The sequence below is a fragment of the Gallinula chloropus genome (assembly GCF_964237585.1).
Source record: "Gallinula chloropus genome assembly, chromosome: 22".
NCBI classification, from domain to species: Eukaryota; Metazoa; Chordata; class Aves; order Gruiformes; family Rallidae; genus Gallinula; species Gallinula chloropus.
This window is the reverse complement of record NC_140107.1, coordinates 9,656,423-9,675,897: the sequence shown is the minus strand read 5'-3', so window position 1 is coordinate 9,675,897 and position 19,475 is coordinate 9,656,423. Positions and strand designations below refer to the sequence as shown.

General features: G+C 43.4%; 1 protein-coding gene across 1 annotated transcript in view; it reads right to left on the bottom strand.

Moving 5' to 3' along the window:
- Nucleotides 1–7,310: 7,310 nt before the first annotated feature.
- Nucleotides 7,311–19,475, bottom strand: part of MACO1 (macoilin 1) — a gene marked incomplete at its 5' end in the record, with an annotated part of 29,054 nt that continues 16,889 nt past the window's right edge. Inside the window, 5 exons of the mRNA XM_084274286.1 lie at nt 7,311–8,671; nt 10,151–10,325; nt 11,807–11,927; nt 12,537–12,719; nt 12,905–13,063. Coding sequence (XP_084130412.1) covers nt 8,469–8,671; nt 10,151–10,325; nt 11,807–11,927; nt 12,537–12,719; nt 12,905–13,063 — 841 coding nt within the window. The 3' untranslated portion in view covers nt 7,311–8,468. The remainder of the gene's footprint in view (nt 8,672–10,150; nt 10,326–11,806; nt 11,928–12,536; nt 12,720–12,904; nt 13,064–19,475) is intronic.

The window sequence follows — 19,475 nt, the reverse complement described above, 5'->3', positions numbered from 1 at the left end:
GTATTTAGATTCTACTGCACATTCTAAAGGTGCTGGATCTGCTCCTGGAACTGTAATTATACAACTTATTAACTGAACTGCCAGACATAAGGCTAAGTAATTTCCAAAGCCCAGGCTTTGAGAAATAGTATTACTGGCAGCCGCGCAATCCAAAAGCCAGTCGAGAAAGACCACAAACTTTCAGCAGCCTGAAACTCCATCAGCTGCTTATTGGCTGCAGAAACCCCAGGGAGATGAAGGAAGAGCCCAGCAAAGCAAATTACCTCATGTAGAGTAAGGGAGCTGCATCTCTAATGAGCTGAGCAATGAGAGGAGGGAGATGTCCATCATCCATTGTCTGCACCATAAATCCTGGCTGGGTGGGAGAAACTTCGACCTGTCAAGATATTTCAGCCTGGTGACCTCTTTGGGTTGTGGGACATTGGAGTTGTGCTCCAGGAATTGTAAAGGTCAGGGAAATGAGGAAAATGCAGCGGGCACCCCAAAACACGTGCTCGCTCGGTTGCCATAGCTATTTTCACAGGCTCCAGCATCACCCAGATCAGACATGCAAGCTGGCAAGAGGGTTTCTTACCTGTCTCTGTGGTTCCTTGGGTCACCAGCAGTTTAAGAGCAGGGCAGGGATGCAGCTGGAGCAATGGAAATACAAAGACATTGCCTAAACTAACAAGGGGAGTCGGTGGGTGCTGGTTAACAGAGCTGCTATCGAATGCACAACGCTGAAGGAGACAAGGCAGAAGCGCTGACAAATTCCTCCTGTTTAATCCATCTCCCTCCTACACCTCTCCCCACATCATTTTTGGTGGGGCAAGAAGCTGCCTTGCTATTTTTCAGTTAACCCCCCCCTTTTTCCCCACAAGTCCCAGCAGTGGGGCTGGCAGCAGACCCCACTCTTGCCTGGGGCTTTGCAGAGCTCCATTGCCATGCGAGCGGCCTGGCGCAGGTGGGATAATTGAACAGGCTCCCTCAGCAGTGAATAAACTCTCGCCTTTGTGTTTGAACACTCGAGGAGCATTTTCACTTTCTAACTATCGCTGCCGTTCAGAAACGCAGCACGAGAACCCGGCTGTAAACGCACCGCTTCGTGCTGTAATTCGGGGTCAAACTCATGGTTTCAATTCCTCCAGCTTCTCCCCTGTCAAGGCCTAAGTGGAGGCCCCGCTGTTCTCCCTCACGCTGCCGCCTTCCCCTCCTCTTTGCTTTAGCTGTGGTAAATCAGAAGCAAATTACCAGGAGAAGGGCTGGAAGGCATCAGGCTCTTTTTTTAAAAATAAAAAATGCATATTTTTAAATTTTCATTTTATTGTCACTGCAGTTTTGCAGCTGTGAGCAAGATAAGACACAGGAGGAAGCCGAATATTTTCACAAAATCTGCTGGAGAAATTCCTACCTGTAAACTATCACCTGCGGCCTGCACATGCCTGAGCCCAGTGACGCCCTCCTTTGAAAGGCCGAACGCTTTGCTAACGCCCTAAGCATTTAAAGCAGCCATTAATACAGATGCAAGCTTTAAAATAGTTCCCTGAGAAGCCAAGAAACAAAAATCCCATTTTACAGATGGGTAAGCAAGTGGAGAGAAGTTAAACTCTTTCCTCCCCTGGCACTGGTGTTCACAACCATCCCTGTTTCTTGGCATCATTCAAATTTTGCCCTGACGCCCTGAAGCCTGATATAGGAAATAAAGCTCTTGTAGCAAACCAGAGCCAATTATATCCTTCAAAAGCAAAGCACAGCCAGGCGGCTGCCTGAGGAGTAACGTTAATCTGTCGTCAGCTGCACTGCTTTGTTTTAAGGAGTAAACCAAACTGAGTTGTAAATAGGCCTTAACGCAAAGTTGTTGCACCAACTCACTAAGCAGAGGGGATCTGCAGCCCTGTGGGTGTGTGGATCCTGGTTAATGACAATGCCTAAAGAGGCTCAGCCTCTTGACAGAGCTCTTCCCACAGCAGCTTACCACAGAATCCTAGAACATACCAGTAAGGACCATTGAGTCCAGCTCCCAGCTCCCCACAGCCCAGCCCAGTCAGAGCTGCACTGAGCACATCGTCCAGACGCTTCCTGCCCTCAGCCCAGCTCGGGGCTGGGACCCCTTCCCTGGGGAGCCTGGGCCAGACCCCCCTCAGTGCAGAACCTCTTCCTAACATAAAATAACACAAAAGATTACAAGTGCATTATGTATAGTTTTGGGATTACAAGTATTGTGTTTGGGATTACGAGCATTGTAGCATTATGAATTGTTTTGGGAAACAAATATGGAAAATGTTGACTTTTTAAACCAAATTGAGATTATTTAAACAAACATCCACTTTGTTTCCCTCTCCTCTACCCAACCGCCTGCTGCCTCAGAGGCTGTACAAGCCGGCACCCCCTGAGCACTCGTGATTTGCTGCCCATTTTAACTGCGATTAGTAAACTGATTTTAAAGCTGACACCCACACGGATGGAAATACTTATATTTCCATATAAAAGCAGTAAAAGTGAGTAGGAAATATACTTTCAAATTTCTGAATTAGAGCCAGAAAATTAAGAGTTATCAGGCTTTATCCATCTGCACCTGTAAGGCATGGCGCCTGCCACAGAGTGAAAATATCTGGTAAAAAGATCACTTACAAGGTGTGGAATGCTTCTGTGACGCAGCGACAAAAAGCAGGTGAATGATACTCAACCAAATTTAGCAAATTCAAACTGGCACCTGGGGAAATAGCAGGCCCTTGGGAAACATTGAAGGGTTTTTGTTCATGACAGCTGGCAGGAAGAGCCTCAAGGTCTCACTTTGCTACAAGTGGGTTCGGGAAGCCGTGCTAATGATATGTAAAAATGCCATCAGGAAAGGGCAGGTCCATTTTTATACTCTGGCCTCACAGTGATATACTGACTCCTTGGAGCTGCAGACTTGAATCTTCAGAGGCAGCAGCAGTTGAAGCCTCAATTGCCATGTCTTGGTCAAGTTGCTGACTCTGCTGAAGGCTTGAACCTGCTGGAATTCACCCAAGAGGAGGGTTGCAAAGATCTCAGCTTCTGCCTGGGCACGGGCACACGCACCGGGTTCCTCTGTGCTGACCTGGCTCACAGAGCTGTCCTGGAGGCGATGGAGGAAGAGGGGATGCAGCGTGTGGCATCTCGTTTGGCTGGGTCGTAAAATGGGAACGCTGGTCTGATGGATGGCTGGATTTCTCCCTCTTCTTCTGCAAGTCCACTCATGCTCAGAGCACTCAGGGCAGAAAGCCCCGTCATCAGCTGTACCCATCCAACCCGAGGCAGGAATGCTCTTGAGTTGGTTCCAGACTTGTAAGCACTACTTATAGATTGCTAATACACGTAATAAAAAATGAGCTAAAAATAACTAAATGGAAGGGGGAAGGGGAATGAGGAACATCCCATTCTTTCAGGTAATTGAATGTTGTTTCCCAGTCCTTCTGAGGGACTTTTCCCCAGCTGCTGCAGCAGGGATGCTCAGGATTTGGCCTCCATCACACATGGCTCCTCCAGGCATCCCAGGGCCTCTCATGGATCTTCTGGAGAGGGCACCAAGACTTTTCCTTTCAGGAAATTCTTACTTTCAGAGAACTCTGAGACACGTTCTGATGTTTTCACTGAAAGCATCTAATTTCAGATCCAAATTTAATCAGGATTTAGGGATATCTGGATATTTCTTTAAGCTAATCATCAAAGACTACTTCACTTCTAATCCTTTCTCCCCATCAAAATTGTCCAATATTTTAAAAACTTGAGTCTCTAGGGATGGTGTATGATTCAGTTTCTTTACTGATGTGGCATCCTGATACCCTTTGGAAGAGCCCCAGGGGCTTTGCAGGCAAAAATGTTTTCCCAGAGGTAGCGGATGGGAAAGCTTTGGTTTGATTTCTGTTACACAGGACTAAAAGCAAATGAAGGGTAAGTCTTCCCATGATAAAGTTTGCTCACAATTGTTCTATAATTCAGGGAGAGAAAAAAAGAAAAAAGCAGCCCAGAGCCAATTTAAATAAAGAAATTACAGATAAACAGATGGTTTAAAGTGACAATGCACCTGAGAAAGGTTGCAATAAATAAATAAATAAATAACTAGACTTGCCTAAAAAGATCATCAAGAGACCAAATTGTTTAGTCAAGGTTAATGAAAGTTAGGATATAGTAGTGAGCACTATGAGGAAACAGATGAAACAGATCAGATTAAGTGAGCAATTACCGAGATAAAGACTGTAAAACGCCGGTTATTTCAATCTTGTAAGATTCCCTTGGTTTTAACACCATCCTAAATTGTCTTTAAAATGCTTGTCATGCATTTTGCATAAGGAATGTTTCAATCAGACTTGGAACAGGAGGCGAGCAAAGGATAAGGAAAACCCACCTGAAGTCGACGCTGGGTTTCCGATCGGGACCGGCGTTCCAGCTCCGGGTGCTGGGGAAGGAAGTGGTTAAGGTGATGCTTTGGGGCTGAGTGAGAAAGGGCTGCTTTCCCCAGCAATAAAAGTTACTACTGCTGGAGCATTTCCAGAAGCATACAGAGAACAGGCTTCACTTCCCCTAACTGCCACTATTATTTTATTATCACCAGACCATTATCAGTCATACCAGCTAAATTTTGATGGGAAATAATTCCTTGTTAATTATGTAAGACATAGAGTTTAAAAGATTTTCATTGCAAGGAGTAAAACCCAGTGTTTTCTGAGCCTGACAACATGCTCTAGAACAGCATAATTACCGCTCAGAGAGATTATAGTTAAATGAGCCACTTCCATCAGGACCCGACCGAAGCGGATCCCTGCCCTTTCCCTGCCTGTTCCCCTTATTAGAAACGCTTTAGTCAAACACTCCTGTATTATTTTAGCCCATCGCAGAAGCTGATTCAATTAAGATACTGTGGCATCTCAGATTTCATTTTTATAATCTATTATGTATTAACTTGCTGAAGGTCTAGTTCTGACCTTGCCTTCCAAACCACATACGTGAAAGTGTCCGATAGTGAAGAAACACATCCCCCAAACACAGGTTTAGGAACTGTTGAGCTTACTGCTAAAAAAATAGCCATGTTGCATAAGGATGTCATCAATAACACAGTATTTGGAGCCAAAACCCACCGAATTTGGAGCAACCAGCTCCTTGACACAGTAAGGGCAGGATCAGGAAATGTAATGTTTCCTTTGGGATAAGAAAGGTTCCAGTTACTCCAGGGTGCAGACCCAACGTGCTTAAGGTAAAGCTGGAGGAAGTGAATGAGTCCCAAACCTGGTGTGATGATGAAGAAAGGAAAGAGGAAAAAACAAACCCCAAGTTCCTTCTGCTTAATGGCTTCAGAGGAACCAGGTACCTGCTCTCCTGCGCTGAGCTGAGGCTGGGGGCTCCGGCTTCCTTTCCAGCTGGCCACGGAGGACACTCCCGTCCCAGCAGCAACACTTCTACCTTCAGGAAGTTATTTGATGAGCAAAAGCAGAGTTCAATGCAGGTGTTTAACCCCTCCCTTCCCCATCACCGTGGACTGTGCTGAGAAAGGGGAGCCAGTTCATCTCAGCACAGTTAGAGATTCCAGGAATAAAGGAGCTTTTTGTTAAATATTAAAGATAAAATTACAGACTGCTTTTCGCTCTACTTAAAATTTTAGTAAGGATAAACCCTGAGGTGCTCAAAGCCATTACACAGCAGTCTTTTCTGTCCATTACCCTTTCTTCCCAGACTTCTGCTGGCTGGATAAAGTTCTGGATACTTCAGCTTGGCTTTGGCAGACCTCTCTAGGGTTATTGGTTCTGCAGTAATATTTCAAAACTGTAGAAAACCCAAAATATCCTAAGTGACCCCTCCACAGTCGTACGTTCTTAAATCCCCCCATACATTAATCTTGCAAGTACAATTTATGATGAGTCATTAGAATATTTTCCATTTCTGACATTTAAATATTTAAAGATCCAGAGGCTGGCTGGGTAAGACTTGAGTGCTTAAATTACCTCCCTCCACTTCTAAATCCCTTTGCCTTTCCTAAAGGAACAGTTCCATCTGAACCAAGGAGGGTGCCAGAGGAAGCGAGTTCTGCCCCACTTGATCACAACCTGATCTGTTAGAGTTGCAAGCTTCTCTCTAAGGTATTTTGATTAGGAAGCCATCCATGTGCGTGTCAGACTGAGGAGGAGAATTTAAAGAGACCACGTCCTCAGGGAACCGGGAGGTTCTGGCAGTGCTCACTGCAGAGCCGCAGAGTAACTGAGGCTGGAATTTCTCAGTACCTGAAACATTTTACTTGGAGGCCTAACACAGGCAGGGAATGCCAGAGCAGAGATGCAACAGCTCGTTTGCTCTGAATACAACTGTAAGAAATCCCAATTAAAAAACCCTAAAAACATACAACAGCAACTGTGGCTGCTAAGAGAATGAAGCAGATACAGAGAGCCAGGGCCAAGCTGTGCTTGCTTTTTGTCTAGACAAGGACAATGCTCAAACCTCCAAATCACCCACCCCAGCTTTGCTTTTGCAATAAAGAGAGTGGCTGGGAAGGAAGAAAGGGTAAACTTACAGACCTACTTTTGCAATTCTCAAGAAATTCACCTTTTCTTGCTTGTTTTCCCAGCCCACAGACAGGGTAACTTGCTAAGTTTATACATTGAAAAAAAATAAATCTGTTCTTCCTTCTGCTTCACAGAAGCCAAGCTCTGCTGCAAGAGAAGACTTACCTGGAACAACAGAATGCTCTCTAAACAGACTGTATTTTTTATAAATCAGGTCAGTTAGAAAGGCAAAATAAAATTATATATTTTCTTTTTATCTGCAAGAAAATGTTTATTCTTTGTAAACCCCACAGAAAAGAAGAATGCAGCCAAGACCAAGTATCGAACGAAAATCGTGCCAAATTTGGCAGCAAAACGGGGGGAACCTCAACACAAAAACTCAAGTGACAATATTTCATGTTTTGCACAAAGATGAGAAACCTCTGACAGCTCTGAGTTAACAGTTTCATGGCAACAGTTACACAAGATGATTCAAAAATGCAAATGACAGCAACATGCACACCTGGCTAAAGCTAGAAGTTTTCTCCCAAAAGAATATCTGTGATTAAAATGGTGAAATTGTAATATTTCTATTGACTTGCATGTTCTATTTCATCGGGTTTTTTTTAATGAGGCACATGTGCCAATTCACATGGAGATTTTTTGTTTTAAAATGGATTTTCTTTTAAGAAGAACTTTGTCCTTCCAGAGCCCACTGCACGTTCATGCAATAATAAGTGTTGGGTTTGTTATTCTGCTAGTTTCCAATACAATTCTGCTTCCCACCCCTCCGGTCCCCACCCTCAGAAACCCTGAAACGCTTCAGAAGTTGCCAGTGCAAACACTTTCTCTCAATGTAAAACTTCCATTTTAACTTAAACCTTTGTGCAATTGATGAAGTTTTCTTTAAAACTCCTTAAAAACACCTTGGCACAACAGCTGAAAAAAACCACTCAGCTCATTTTGAAATTGTCAAACACAAGGTGACATAAAGGGGAAAAATCACAGTTGAATAAAATAAAAAACCCCAGAACTGCAGCTTTTATTAGCCAGCTTTACAGTCTCTTGTATACAGTACATTGCACAGTTCCGCCTTCACAATAACGCTTCCTGTAGTAACAGTGTGCCTTCCACGATGCAGTATAATCAAGGCAAGTTACAGAACACTGCTGAGTTTATATCAAAATAAACAGAAGATGTAACCTTGGTTTATAATGAACATCCAAATTACCATGTACAATTTGCAGTAGACTCTGTAATGAGCTTGATATATAAGCTAGATGACAGTGAAGGGGGGAAAAAATAGTTTAAACTATCAAGTTTCCTCTTGAAATGTCTTTTCCCAAGGCACTGTGAACAAGACTGTTAGCAATTCTCAATGACTAAAAACACCAATGGGAATATAAATATTTCACACAACAACCACCGTCACATCATCATCTATTCTCTTATTCTTTCCCTTAAACAACGCCCCTGAAATTTGTTTGGTCCTTTGAGGGGTAATCAAATTATCTTCTGCAACATCACATATTTGTATTCAATACATCTATAAATCAAAGCTTTGTTGGATTATTTAACCCTTTCACTGTAAGAACTAAAGTTTTTTTCCTCACTATTTCCAAATGAATCTGAAAATTCAACTTGATGATTGAAAAATAAAGAGAAGAAAGGGTTCAAAATCAAGCAAAGCCCTGTATTTTTTCAAGAGGAAACCATGCAAGAGTACATAAAAAGGCAAAATTGGCTACTTGAAAACCAAGAATTGTTTTTAATGCATTGGCCAAGGAAAAAAAATTGCAAAGTTCTGTGAGGTTTTCTAAAAATTTACAAGAAAAACTGATGGGCAGTTCTAGTCAATCCAGATGCTCCTTTATCCTGTTTTTAAATGACAACAAATACAGTCTCACACAATACAATTTCATCTTGACTGCAAGAGACACTCCTGTGTGATGCCTTCAGCATGACAAAATTACTGGGCAAAAAGAAAATTGGCATTCATTTCTTCAAGGGTTGATAAACAGAGGCATTGGGATCAAGTCCAGAAGGGCTGGTCTCCACAAATTTGGAAGAATAATGTGGGGAAACAGGACTCAGAGTGCTGGTGGCTGCAGTGTATGTTATGCTGGGCATTACTGCCATAACTTCTGCAATCTTCTGTTTTAGGTCCTTGATTTCCTGATCTTTTTGAATGATTTGCCCTGAAAACAGCAAATAACATCACTTAGAACCAGCAGCGTGTTTCCATCCTCCACCAGTTATCCAAAAGGAATCACAGAATCGTAGGGGTTGGAAGGGACCTCAAGAGATCCCTTGATGGTCCAAACCCCATCATCAGGTACAAGAGCTGCTGAAGCTCGGGCACAACATCAGTGCCCGGCTCTGTGCTGAGGAGCGGCGTGTAATCCCCTCTAGTCACCACGTACCACACCCGAGAGCGGGCGTCCCTTACATCAGGCACGGTTCACAGTAGCGAGATGATTTCTACAGCTCAGCTTTCCTCTGCCTATTTCCGTTCACCTCACAGGAGTACCAGCACTTTGCTCAGTAAACAAGTTATTTTGTTTTCAAAGCTGCCCCACTCCCCGCGTTTCTGCTGCCCCCTCCCCTTTGTGCACGCTCCCAACCACACAAACACCAAGGAACATCTCACTCGAAGCAAATTTTCCTGCTGCTAAGCAAACTTCTGCCACGAAATTTCTTTAAGAGAGGCTAAACCGAAGGTGATTTAGTTTCCTGGAGAGGGTTTTACACCGGCCTCAAGCTCCCTCTGGTGGCTGCAGCTCTGGCCCAACACGGGCATCAGCACCACGGAGATGAAAACACGTTGGGTTCTCTCCCTCCCAGATTTACAGTGTATTTACTTCTGCGGTATCAAAATATTATTTAGGATTCAAGGACAGGGCCTTGATAGGTGGCAATTTTTTTATCGTAGAACCACAGAACCCCCTGAGCTGGAAGGGACACGCAGGGACCATCAGTGCAGCTCCCGGCCCCACACAGCCCAGCCCAGTCAGAGCTGCACTGAGCGCATCGTCCAGACGCTTCCTGCCCTCAGCCCAGCTCGGGGCTGGGACCCCTTCCCTGGGGAGCCTGGGCCAGACCCCCCTCAGTGCAGAACCTCTTCCTGACACCCAGCCTACACCTCCCCTGGGGCAGCTTCACGCTGTTCCCTGGGGTTCCATCCCTGGTCCCCAAAGAGAGGAGAGAGAGCGGTGCTGCCCCTCCGCTCCCCTCATCAGGAAGACCCCATGAGGTCTCCCCTCAGCCTCCTCTTCTCCAGACTGAGCAACCCCAGGGACTTCAGCCTCTCCTCACAAACCTTCCCCTCCAGACCCTTTCTCCATCCCCGCTCGCTGCCCTCCTATGTTCTAGCTCTATAAAAAGGAGTTATCCAGCTTTAATTGTTAATTGTTTAATTGCTTATAAAAGTGCAGAAAATCATCACAAATTAACTTAAATGCCCATCGTGATGTTTATTGTCTTCAGTTGATTGCTTGGGGATGAGCTGATGAGCTGGCTCACACTCCCAAAGCTGTAAGAGCCAAAAGCCCACTGAAAGCTGAGATAGAGCACTGGGACTGCAGCCCACACCTAAATAAAAAGGCAGGACATTCCCTCTGCCCTATCTTAACTATTCTAGTCAGTCCTGGGTGTTGAACTACACTATCCCACCTTACCTTGGGCAATCTCAAGCTGCCGTTTTGCATCTCCTAATGCAGAGAACAGATCCAGCTTGATTCTTGTCTCTGCACTCAGGCTGTTCTCTAAGTGCTGTGTTTTATCCTGCATGGCTGAAAGTGCTGACATTAACACCTCCGTATCCTTCTCGTTTTCCTTGTACTTCCGCAGTTCCTGTAGGAGTAGTTAGGACAAACGTTACTGCCATTGACTTTACACATGAGATACACTGAGAAGTCTTTCTCTTCCCCACAGCACACCGCTGGGCTTGATATTAATACTGTAAAATTAAAATGATGGTTAATTAAGGACACTGTAATATTACCTCAAGTAATTATACACAACCATCATACAAGTGATTAAAGCCATATTGTACAATGCATAATGACAGTGCGGTGAGCAAGTACCATTTGCTCTGCTCCACAGCCCTCTATCATCTGTGTTGTGACCCTCCACCCAGAAATCCTCCTCATCACTTCCCAGTGCCAGCGAAGCACCCGCACGGTGCTCTCAGCCAGGCTGTGCAGGATGAAAACACTTCCCACAAGCCAAGCGGCTACACTGGGTACCCGTCTCTCGCCAGACAGTTTTAAGTGATACTAAAGAAGGATTTTAAGCTATTTCTGTTGGCTGATGAGAGGGATTTTATCTCAAAATACTTCCCACACTGAACTGAACTGTGCTACAAACCCAGGAATTCAGGAAAGAGGGAAGGAGGGAGCAAGTATTCTGCATAAGAGAGACAAGCATCGTGCAGCTGGGAAGCGTGCAGTAACATTCTGACTAAGAAATACTACACACACACAGAAGCTACACACTCTTAAATGAAGAAATAATACTACAAGGGGCAAAATATTAATGTCTGGAGCAAAAAGGTTCTCTAACAGTTTGAAGATGGTAATAAAATTTAAAAGCTTGATTATAGCTGGGTTTAATTATTTGAAAGCCATGTTCACGTTCTCCATGGATAAACCACACTTGTTTTCAAGTGCTTGATAAAACCAGGCACATATGCAGATATGTTATTTGGAAATAAGCTCACAATAACACCAAGTGGATTTTAAAGAGTGTCCAAAAAAACCCCACAAGACATTAAAAATACTTTTCATGCAAACTGTCAGTTGATAGTCCAAGTACATCTTTAGGAACAGACATTTTAAATGAAGAAGGTCAACTTCAACTCACACATCTGAGCCCAAACTCTAACATGCCAGACAACGTGTCTGCTACAAGTCTACCACAAAGCCCTTTCAATATTCCAGTGCTTTCACTAAAAAAATGTATGTCTGGTCTGTGATAAAGACTGCATTAAGTAAGCAACCTCACTCACTAGCAGTGAAATTTATGATGCAGACCAGCAACAAGCTCCTCACATCAGCCAGTAGCTGTTGTTGAGGGCATTATATTCTCAGTCTACACAAAGAGTTGGAGCAGGGGAAAAAATGCCAAAGTGAAAATTTAAACAACCAAGGGGGTAGAGCTGAGACTATGAACCTTTCTCCTGCCCAGGTTCTTACAAAGCCTGGTGCAAGACAGACATGTGAAGAGTGCAATTCTTGAAGGTGCTGATTGCCTCTTCTGCAGCTCCACCAAGTTCAGAGGGCTGACAGGACGCACTGTGATGCTGATCTAAGCCCCCAGTGCTCTCTCATTACCTGAACTTTTATTTCTAGTTCTCGTATCTGATCTTCTTTCAGCTTTATGTCAATTGTTAGCTTCTTGCACTCTGTCTCCAGCTCTCGGATACGATTCCGTAAAGTTTCAGTACATTCTCCTCTGCAGAGAAAAAAAACATTAGAAGTAAGAGCAATTCTGTCACTCCTGAACTGTTTAAAACATGAAAACTAATGTAGATGTTGAGGATAAAAAGGGGAAGCTAACTTTCTTCTTTTCAGCAAGAGAACTTCCTTTATGGTCACAACGCAAAAGAGCTGTGAAGAGTTATTCACTGTTATGCCTCAAGTAGTAGGAAATTGGGAATATTTATGACATACAGAGAACAGAAAAGCAGAAATAATTCTTTTTAGACATTTGGAGCACTGCAAGATACACTGTCTCTCTGTTAGTACGAGGTAGAGCAAATAATTAAAAGCATATTCAGCCTTCACAGCCTGTAGATGCAAGGTATACAAGCACTGAGACCTGGCTTCAGGGGAGGGTCTCTCCCAGTCCTCCCGTTACCTTAACACAAACGAACCTCTTCACACAAAGTCTGGGTTTTGGGGTGGTTTTGTTTGTTTGTTTTTTAAAAAAATAAAATACAGACTAATCCTTTACATAGAGAAAACCACCTCCCCAAATCCTCCCAAGACACATTTCAGTAGCAGCAGCTACATTTCAGCAATTTCCTGGAGCTGAGCTTGCTTCTGGGGTAGCACAAAGTACCTTGTAGCAGCAGCAAACGCGACAGCACGTGCAGCAGTTGCTTCTTCCAATTTCTTTCTTTTCTTTTCTTCCATTAATTGTTTTTCTACGAAGGCTCGTGCCTCCTGCTCTGCCTTTAGTTTCTTCTCCAACTGGCTGATCATCTGCTTGTCTTTTTGTTTCATTTGTACAGCATTGTGTAATCTGGAAGGTAACAGGTATGGCATTTAACGGAGGATTTTATTTACTGAAATATATTGCTGTCAATGGTCCCAAACGGGCCTTGCTGGACTTGCAGACAAGTGCCTCCAATTCTGTAGCATCATAACACACCACTTCCCCTTTGCCAGCCTTAGACATAACTCACAGAGCTGTGTAGAAACACATACTTGTTCTGAAGCAGTTCGTTTTCCTGCCGGAGCTGTCCGATTTCAGACCGAATTCCCCGCTCTGTGTTAGTCAGAGAGCTGATCTGACTGCGCAGCTCCTGCTCAGTCTGCCTGCTTGCTTGCAGGTCAGCCTTTAACTTTTTAATATCTTGTTCCAACCTAAGAAAGAGAATTTAAAAATACAATTTCAACTTTATTTCCCAGTTACACAAAGGTCCAAGCACGTTATATAAAAATAAGCAGAGTAAACATCATACCATCTGCCAACCCCTCCAAGCCCTTGATTCCTAAAATAATACTCACAGAAATTATGTCTGTCCTTGCTAAATAACAATGAGGTCTTACATAATTTCACATCTAAAGCTTTATGTATAGCTACACACACTTCATAACCTCCCACAGGAGTTTTGTTTTCCTCCAGAGTTGTACAACAAATCCTGTGGAATTGTATTTTTCCTCTTCAAGCAGAAGTGAAATGGATCCATCTGAGAAGTTGTAACCAAAGAGAGGTGCATGTATGAACAGATTTTACTTTTCTCAGCAAATTATGAGTTTCATTTGTTAGTTTTAGCTGAGCTATGGAGCATACTGCTGAATTCTCACCTAAACATGTTGGGTTTTTTTTTCCCCTCTTGAAGTACACGACGTGCATGCTGAACAGAGGACGTGCTAAGTCATCCACAGTTCAGGAGTCAGTAAATTTAGTTTTAATTGCTCCTGAACAGAGACCATCTGCCACACACTTAATTGTAGCTTGAGAAAGTTCTTGAAGACTCATGCTAGCTTATCAATTAAAATATTCTCAACCAAAACTGGTTAAAGGAACCACCAATTTCTGATGAGAACCCCCCCCAGCTCACCCTTATTTTTTTCCTCACATTTTCAAAATAAGATTATTGATTCTTAGAATAAAAACACATCACAGGTGAACAATAGCCAATTTTTTTGAGCAGTTACATGCTGAAAGCAAATATGCCTCTCAGTCATTCATACATCATTTCCTCCATCAGTTATTGATGTAAAAGTTCTTAAACACTGCTAAAGAAGATAAAGATGTTTCTATTTCCTAAAGTTCTGTACTGAGTTAGAGCTAGGAGAACTTAAGACTCAGGGAAGAGAGTCACAGAAGCCAAAGGGAACTGCCCTTACTGACACACACTAGCAGATGAACAGTTACAGCTTATTGTCCTCATCATGAAAACGCTTGGTCTTTTGGGCTTCAGAGCAGGAAAATCCCAACCTAAAAGTGTTAGTGAGAGATGTAACAAAACATCCTGCATGAATCAACCAACAGGTTAAATGTGGAATTATTAAACTTACAGAAATTCAGAAAAGTTTGTCTGTAATAGGCTAAAACTGCACCAAAAAGGTCTGCTGGGTAAATCCACAGGAAAATCAACTGTTCCTGAGGGCACACAGCAACAGGATGAGGGGTGACAGTTTTAAACTTGAAAAGGGGAGATTTAGGCTTGATAAGAGGAAAAGATTCTTTGCTGAGGGTGGCAAATCACTGGCACAAGTTGCCCAGAGAGGTGGTGGAGGCCCCATCCCTGGAGGCATTCAAGGTCAGACTTGATGGGGCTCTGAGCAACGTGTTCTAGTGAAGATGCCCCTGTCACTGCAGGGGGATGGACTAGATGGGCTCCAAAGGTCCCTTCCAACCTTACACATCCTATGACTCTGTGAAAAACCAGCCTACAGGGGAGCATGAGCTATAATACACTTGTACAACTCAAATGAGCAGAACCCACTTCCTACAGCCCTACTAAGACACCTTTCTAGTTATATTTCAACTTCTCTCCCAGCAAGATGAATTCCTTTCAATGTAGTATAAGCTGTGGTCAAATGTACCTTTTAAAAGAAAAAAAACAACAAAAATACTTAGTATGCAAAGACTAATAGCCCAGAGCAAACAGACATTTCCTATCCAAGACCACAAATAGTCTTTTCAGTAACTTATACACTGTAGCAGAAGGAAAAGAATTTGCAAACCTCACCAAATATTCATCCAACCATGTAACCATAGCACACAAACCAAAAATGGAAAAGCCAAGAGCAGACATCATTAGCTCTGTCTTTTCATCATGTTCAATGTGTCAAGTGAAGAGCTGGACAACCCTTGGGTGGGGATATAACAGCTCAATTTAATCTTCTAATAAGCAGAGACCAAGTGTTTTAAAAAGAGCACAGTTACTACCTGAAGAGAGTAGGATGCCATAGGAAGCAGTAACAGACTGTTGTCTGCCAACAGCTGATTTGGTTTAATACAGGTTTTCATAAATGGGCGAAAAAATGCTTGGTAGGACAACATAAAGGAACACACATAAATCACACACACTTTACACTGATAAGCATCCATATCTCTACAATGAAGTGATAACTGTAGAAATAAGACATCCCTAAATAGTCTTTTTGCTACAATGGAAACTATGTCAAACTTGTTAAAATTAAGATATGCCAAGGTTTATTTTGGGTATTTAGTATTCCAGGAAAAGAAGCACCGTTAAGGCTCAAATAAATCAGAGGTGCTGGCACAGGTCATGCTGAATTTGTATTTTTTGGCAGCAGAGAAGTGACATTAGTTCACAGTTCTTAAGCCATCTGGCTCCTGGCGTTCCTGCTGGTTTCGATGAGGACTCTGTCCCTGCAGCGCTCACAGGGCTGCTCCAGGCTGGGCTGCACAGAAAGGTGAAGCCTGTGTGATCTGTGGGGTGCCACAAACGTGACCAGGAAGCATGCTGGCTTTCCAAACCAGGAGGAAATGCGAAGCTGCAAGCCACAGCCATCCTCTATAGGCAGCACAGGGAAAAGTACCCCTCCAGAACCTCATGCATGAGATTGGTGAGAGCCGGGGCTGGGGAGCGCTGCACGCTCCTGGCACGTCACTCAGACCAAAGCCTCCCCGATCCCCCTCCTGCATCTCCACACACTCATCCTTCTACTTCGGAGGACCACAGGGGACTTTGTGTAATTTCTAAAGGGAAATGAGACCACCCTGCTGTTTGTCATGACTTCCACTGTAAACCACAAAGAAGCCAGGATTAAACTCAAGAAAAATTGATCAACCTCTCACTGCTTCTGTTATTCATACAGAACCAGGAGCCACACCACTGAACACACCCAGGCAGGCTGGAATATTACTGCCTGTGTGCAGCCAGCACTGTTCACCTGCAGCCCTTCATTCACTAAATGCTGCAGAGAGGAGCTTCTGTTCTTGTAGAAACTGCTAGCGGGTGTAAAGTGGGACTACACACCTCATGCATCCACTAAAACACAAAGAACCTCCAGTTTACTGCCCACCACAGAGGAGCTCGGGGTTGGCTCAGGTGTGAAAGAGGGACAAACCTCACTAGTTCAACTTACACTGCTGCAAGGATTCCAGTACTTCCGAACATCTGGAATTTTTCAGGCCACCAGGCAGATAAGAGTTTTTATTCTGTTGTGCAACAATTGTTCCTAGCAGCACAGAGAACCTAACTTACAAAAACCAGAATAGCAGATGTAAAACAGGATCAGTCTCCACACAGCGAGTGATCAGATGCTGCAGTGCCATTCCAGAGGGGCAGAAGAGAACAAACACAGAGAAAACTGATCTCCTTCAAGTCGATGGCAGACAAAGCTATTGGAAATTTATCTGTCAATGGACTTGTTTAGAAATAAGTTCTGAAGTAAGATTTTCCCAGATTTTAATTACTCCTTTTAATGATGCTGTAGTTTTTGCTATAGCTTTAAACACCAGAGTGGACATTTTCTGCAGTTTATAGAGCAAATAAATGCTCTTTATCTAAAATTAAGAAGCTAATAATCTGTTACAATGCAAGGACCAAATGCTTCCTGTATGGCTTCTCTCCCAGACCTGCCACAATTAGCTAGAGATACAACTTCATTAAAAAAAATAATCACAAAATCATGGAACCACAGAATGCTCTGGGCTGGAAGGGACCTTAAAGATCATCAAATCTCACCCTCCTGCCATGGACAGGGACACCTCTCACCAGCCCAGGCTGCTCAAGGTCCCATCCAACCAGGCCTTCAACACCTCCTGGGAGGGGGCAACCACCACGTCCCTGGGGAACCTGTGCCAGGGCCTCAATCACCCTCAGAGTGAACAAAAATGAGGTCAGTTATTCCTCAAACCCACATTCCTTGCATTCTCTGATGTGCAAGCACGTTCTTACCCATCTTATAAAGTCCAGTCAAACATTTTCAGCCTAAAAACCTTCTCCTGTGGAAGAGGAAGCCAAAGCTCTTCTCTGTATATAGAGAGAGGAGTTGTCCTTCATTTCCACAGAAATACCAGGAGATTAAGAACACCCTTTCTGTCACCCCTCTTGCAAATGAAAGCACAACAACAAGGCAAACCAATACAATGTCATGAAAGAAAGCTCTGCTGCATGGAGTTTTCCCTCCTCCTCACTGTAACACTCTGTGCTACTATTACAGTGATGAATGACCCAATATGACAGCACTTTTTTTATTACTATTATTCTTTCTACCATTTTATTTTCTGCTTAAGTCTCTTATTTCCAGGCTTATTGGAAAAATTATTTGTGGGGGTGTATGTGTGTGTGAAGAAAACTCATGTTCTAGAAGATACTCTTCTCTACTGCTGCACACTACAAGTCATTTTGACACATAACTGTTTCTAAAATGAGGGTTTAGTTGCAGATTATTACATTGGGCTGTTTATAGAGCCAAGGCCAATTTCAGTACTATAAATGCAGACTTACCCAACTTTTCTCAGCACGACCTGATCTCACTGATGAAGAGAATTAATCAGTTATCACCTCCAAGATTATTTTTCCAAACACTTCAGGAAAGACTGATGGATCAACTTAAAGACAACTCAATTCAGCTTAATCCTCCTAAGTATTCATAACTGGTGAATAACATGCTTGTTGCTTAGTTTACTCTGTTAGCACAACTCCATAATCACCTGGCAACTGTACGCAAATAAGTAAAACTTTTATATATTTAAGAAAAAGACCCAGCAGCTGGCCTTTCAAAATGATACTCTGTTTGTGAGCAGTCCAAGCACTGTGTTGACAGTGGCCTGAAAACCACTTGCCAGAAGGATCATTTCCCAGATTTCTAGTTTACATTCCTAATTCTTTTGCCCTTCTACCCTAAGCTTCCCATCATATTTCAAGAAGCACTGACCATCTCCTGCGCTGCTGCCTGGAGCAGAAAGCTGCCTGGTATACTGACACCACTGCAGGTGGGGGTCAGGAAGCAGCAGGAATCACTCTTAGGACAACAACGGTGCCACAGAAGACATATAATAATTTCCATCAAACAGACAGAAATTTACATGAAAAGTCCTTCTGCAGGTAATACCAAATTTTAGGGAAGTAAAGTAAGATGTGGCAGACCAGCCCTCGCTCCACAAATCTGCCACAGATCAGAAGTGACAGTGAAACAGTAACAAGGAGTCAACTTGGTCTGCACCCACTGACAAACGAGTGTGCAGGGACAGCAAGTCTACCACTGCTGGACACCAAGAGTATCCCTCCATCCTGCCACTGCAACAGTCTGGGGAAAGCAGCAGCTCAAACCAGAGATTCAATTACGAAGCGCCTGGCAAACAAACAGCAGGTTTAAGCATCCATCAGAAAGAGGCATTTCTTTCAATTGCAGGAACAAAAAAACCAGAGAGAGATTACTTGCAAGGCTGAGGAGCAGGGCCAGAGCCTCCTGAATCCCCCTGCTCTAGCTCTCGAGATCTTGTCAGTAACAACATTCACTGAGATGCCTACAGATGGGGAGCAGTAACTTCCTCTTCAGAAAACTAAACAGAGGCACAAAAATAAACCCCTACTGTTTCAAGTAAGAGTGAGCTTGTAGATATAAAATACAAGCTTGCATTAATTACCAGTACCCTTTCAGATATAAACATTACATCAAGTATTTAAGAGAAAATGTTGACAGGCACACAGGCCTGTCTTGTTCTCAAAACCCCTCCATCTTCAGTGTCTCAACTCCTGTTAATCCTGAGTCCCTAACAGTCATAAGGCATACTTTACATTTAATACTGGTTAGTCAGCTCAGGGAAATAATTTGTGAACACAAAAGGAAAGCAGCTTGGCTTTGACATCCTGCTGTGAGTCCACGCTGGACAAGAAGTTATAAAAAGCATCTTTATTTGGAAGCTGAGCAGATCTGATCTGAAAGTCAGACACAAATGCAGGACTTCATGCAGCCCTTTTCAGGGTACAGCACTGATGCAGACTAGAACTGTAATAACAAGAATGAGTAATACTCCTGGAAGTGGAAAAGATGATGAACAAATGCCTTACACTCCAGGGACAAGATAACTGACAAGGTAAAAGAAATAAACACGAATTTCTGAATTTAAGTGCATTCCATCCCATCCAATTTGTCAGGTAAGTTTATGCTTCTGTTGGTGTAGGAGTTACATACTCACTCTGAACTGAAACAAGCCTTCATGAATGATTTCAGTCATCCCCATTGGTAAGAAGCTCTGCGCAGCGACACAGCACGGTGGCGTTAAGGGAAATCAGGGCACAGTAACCAGGACATGGATTTGTAGCACAACAGCCACATCACACCC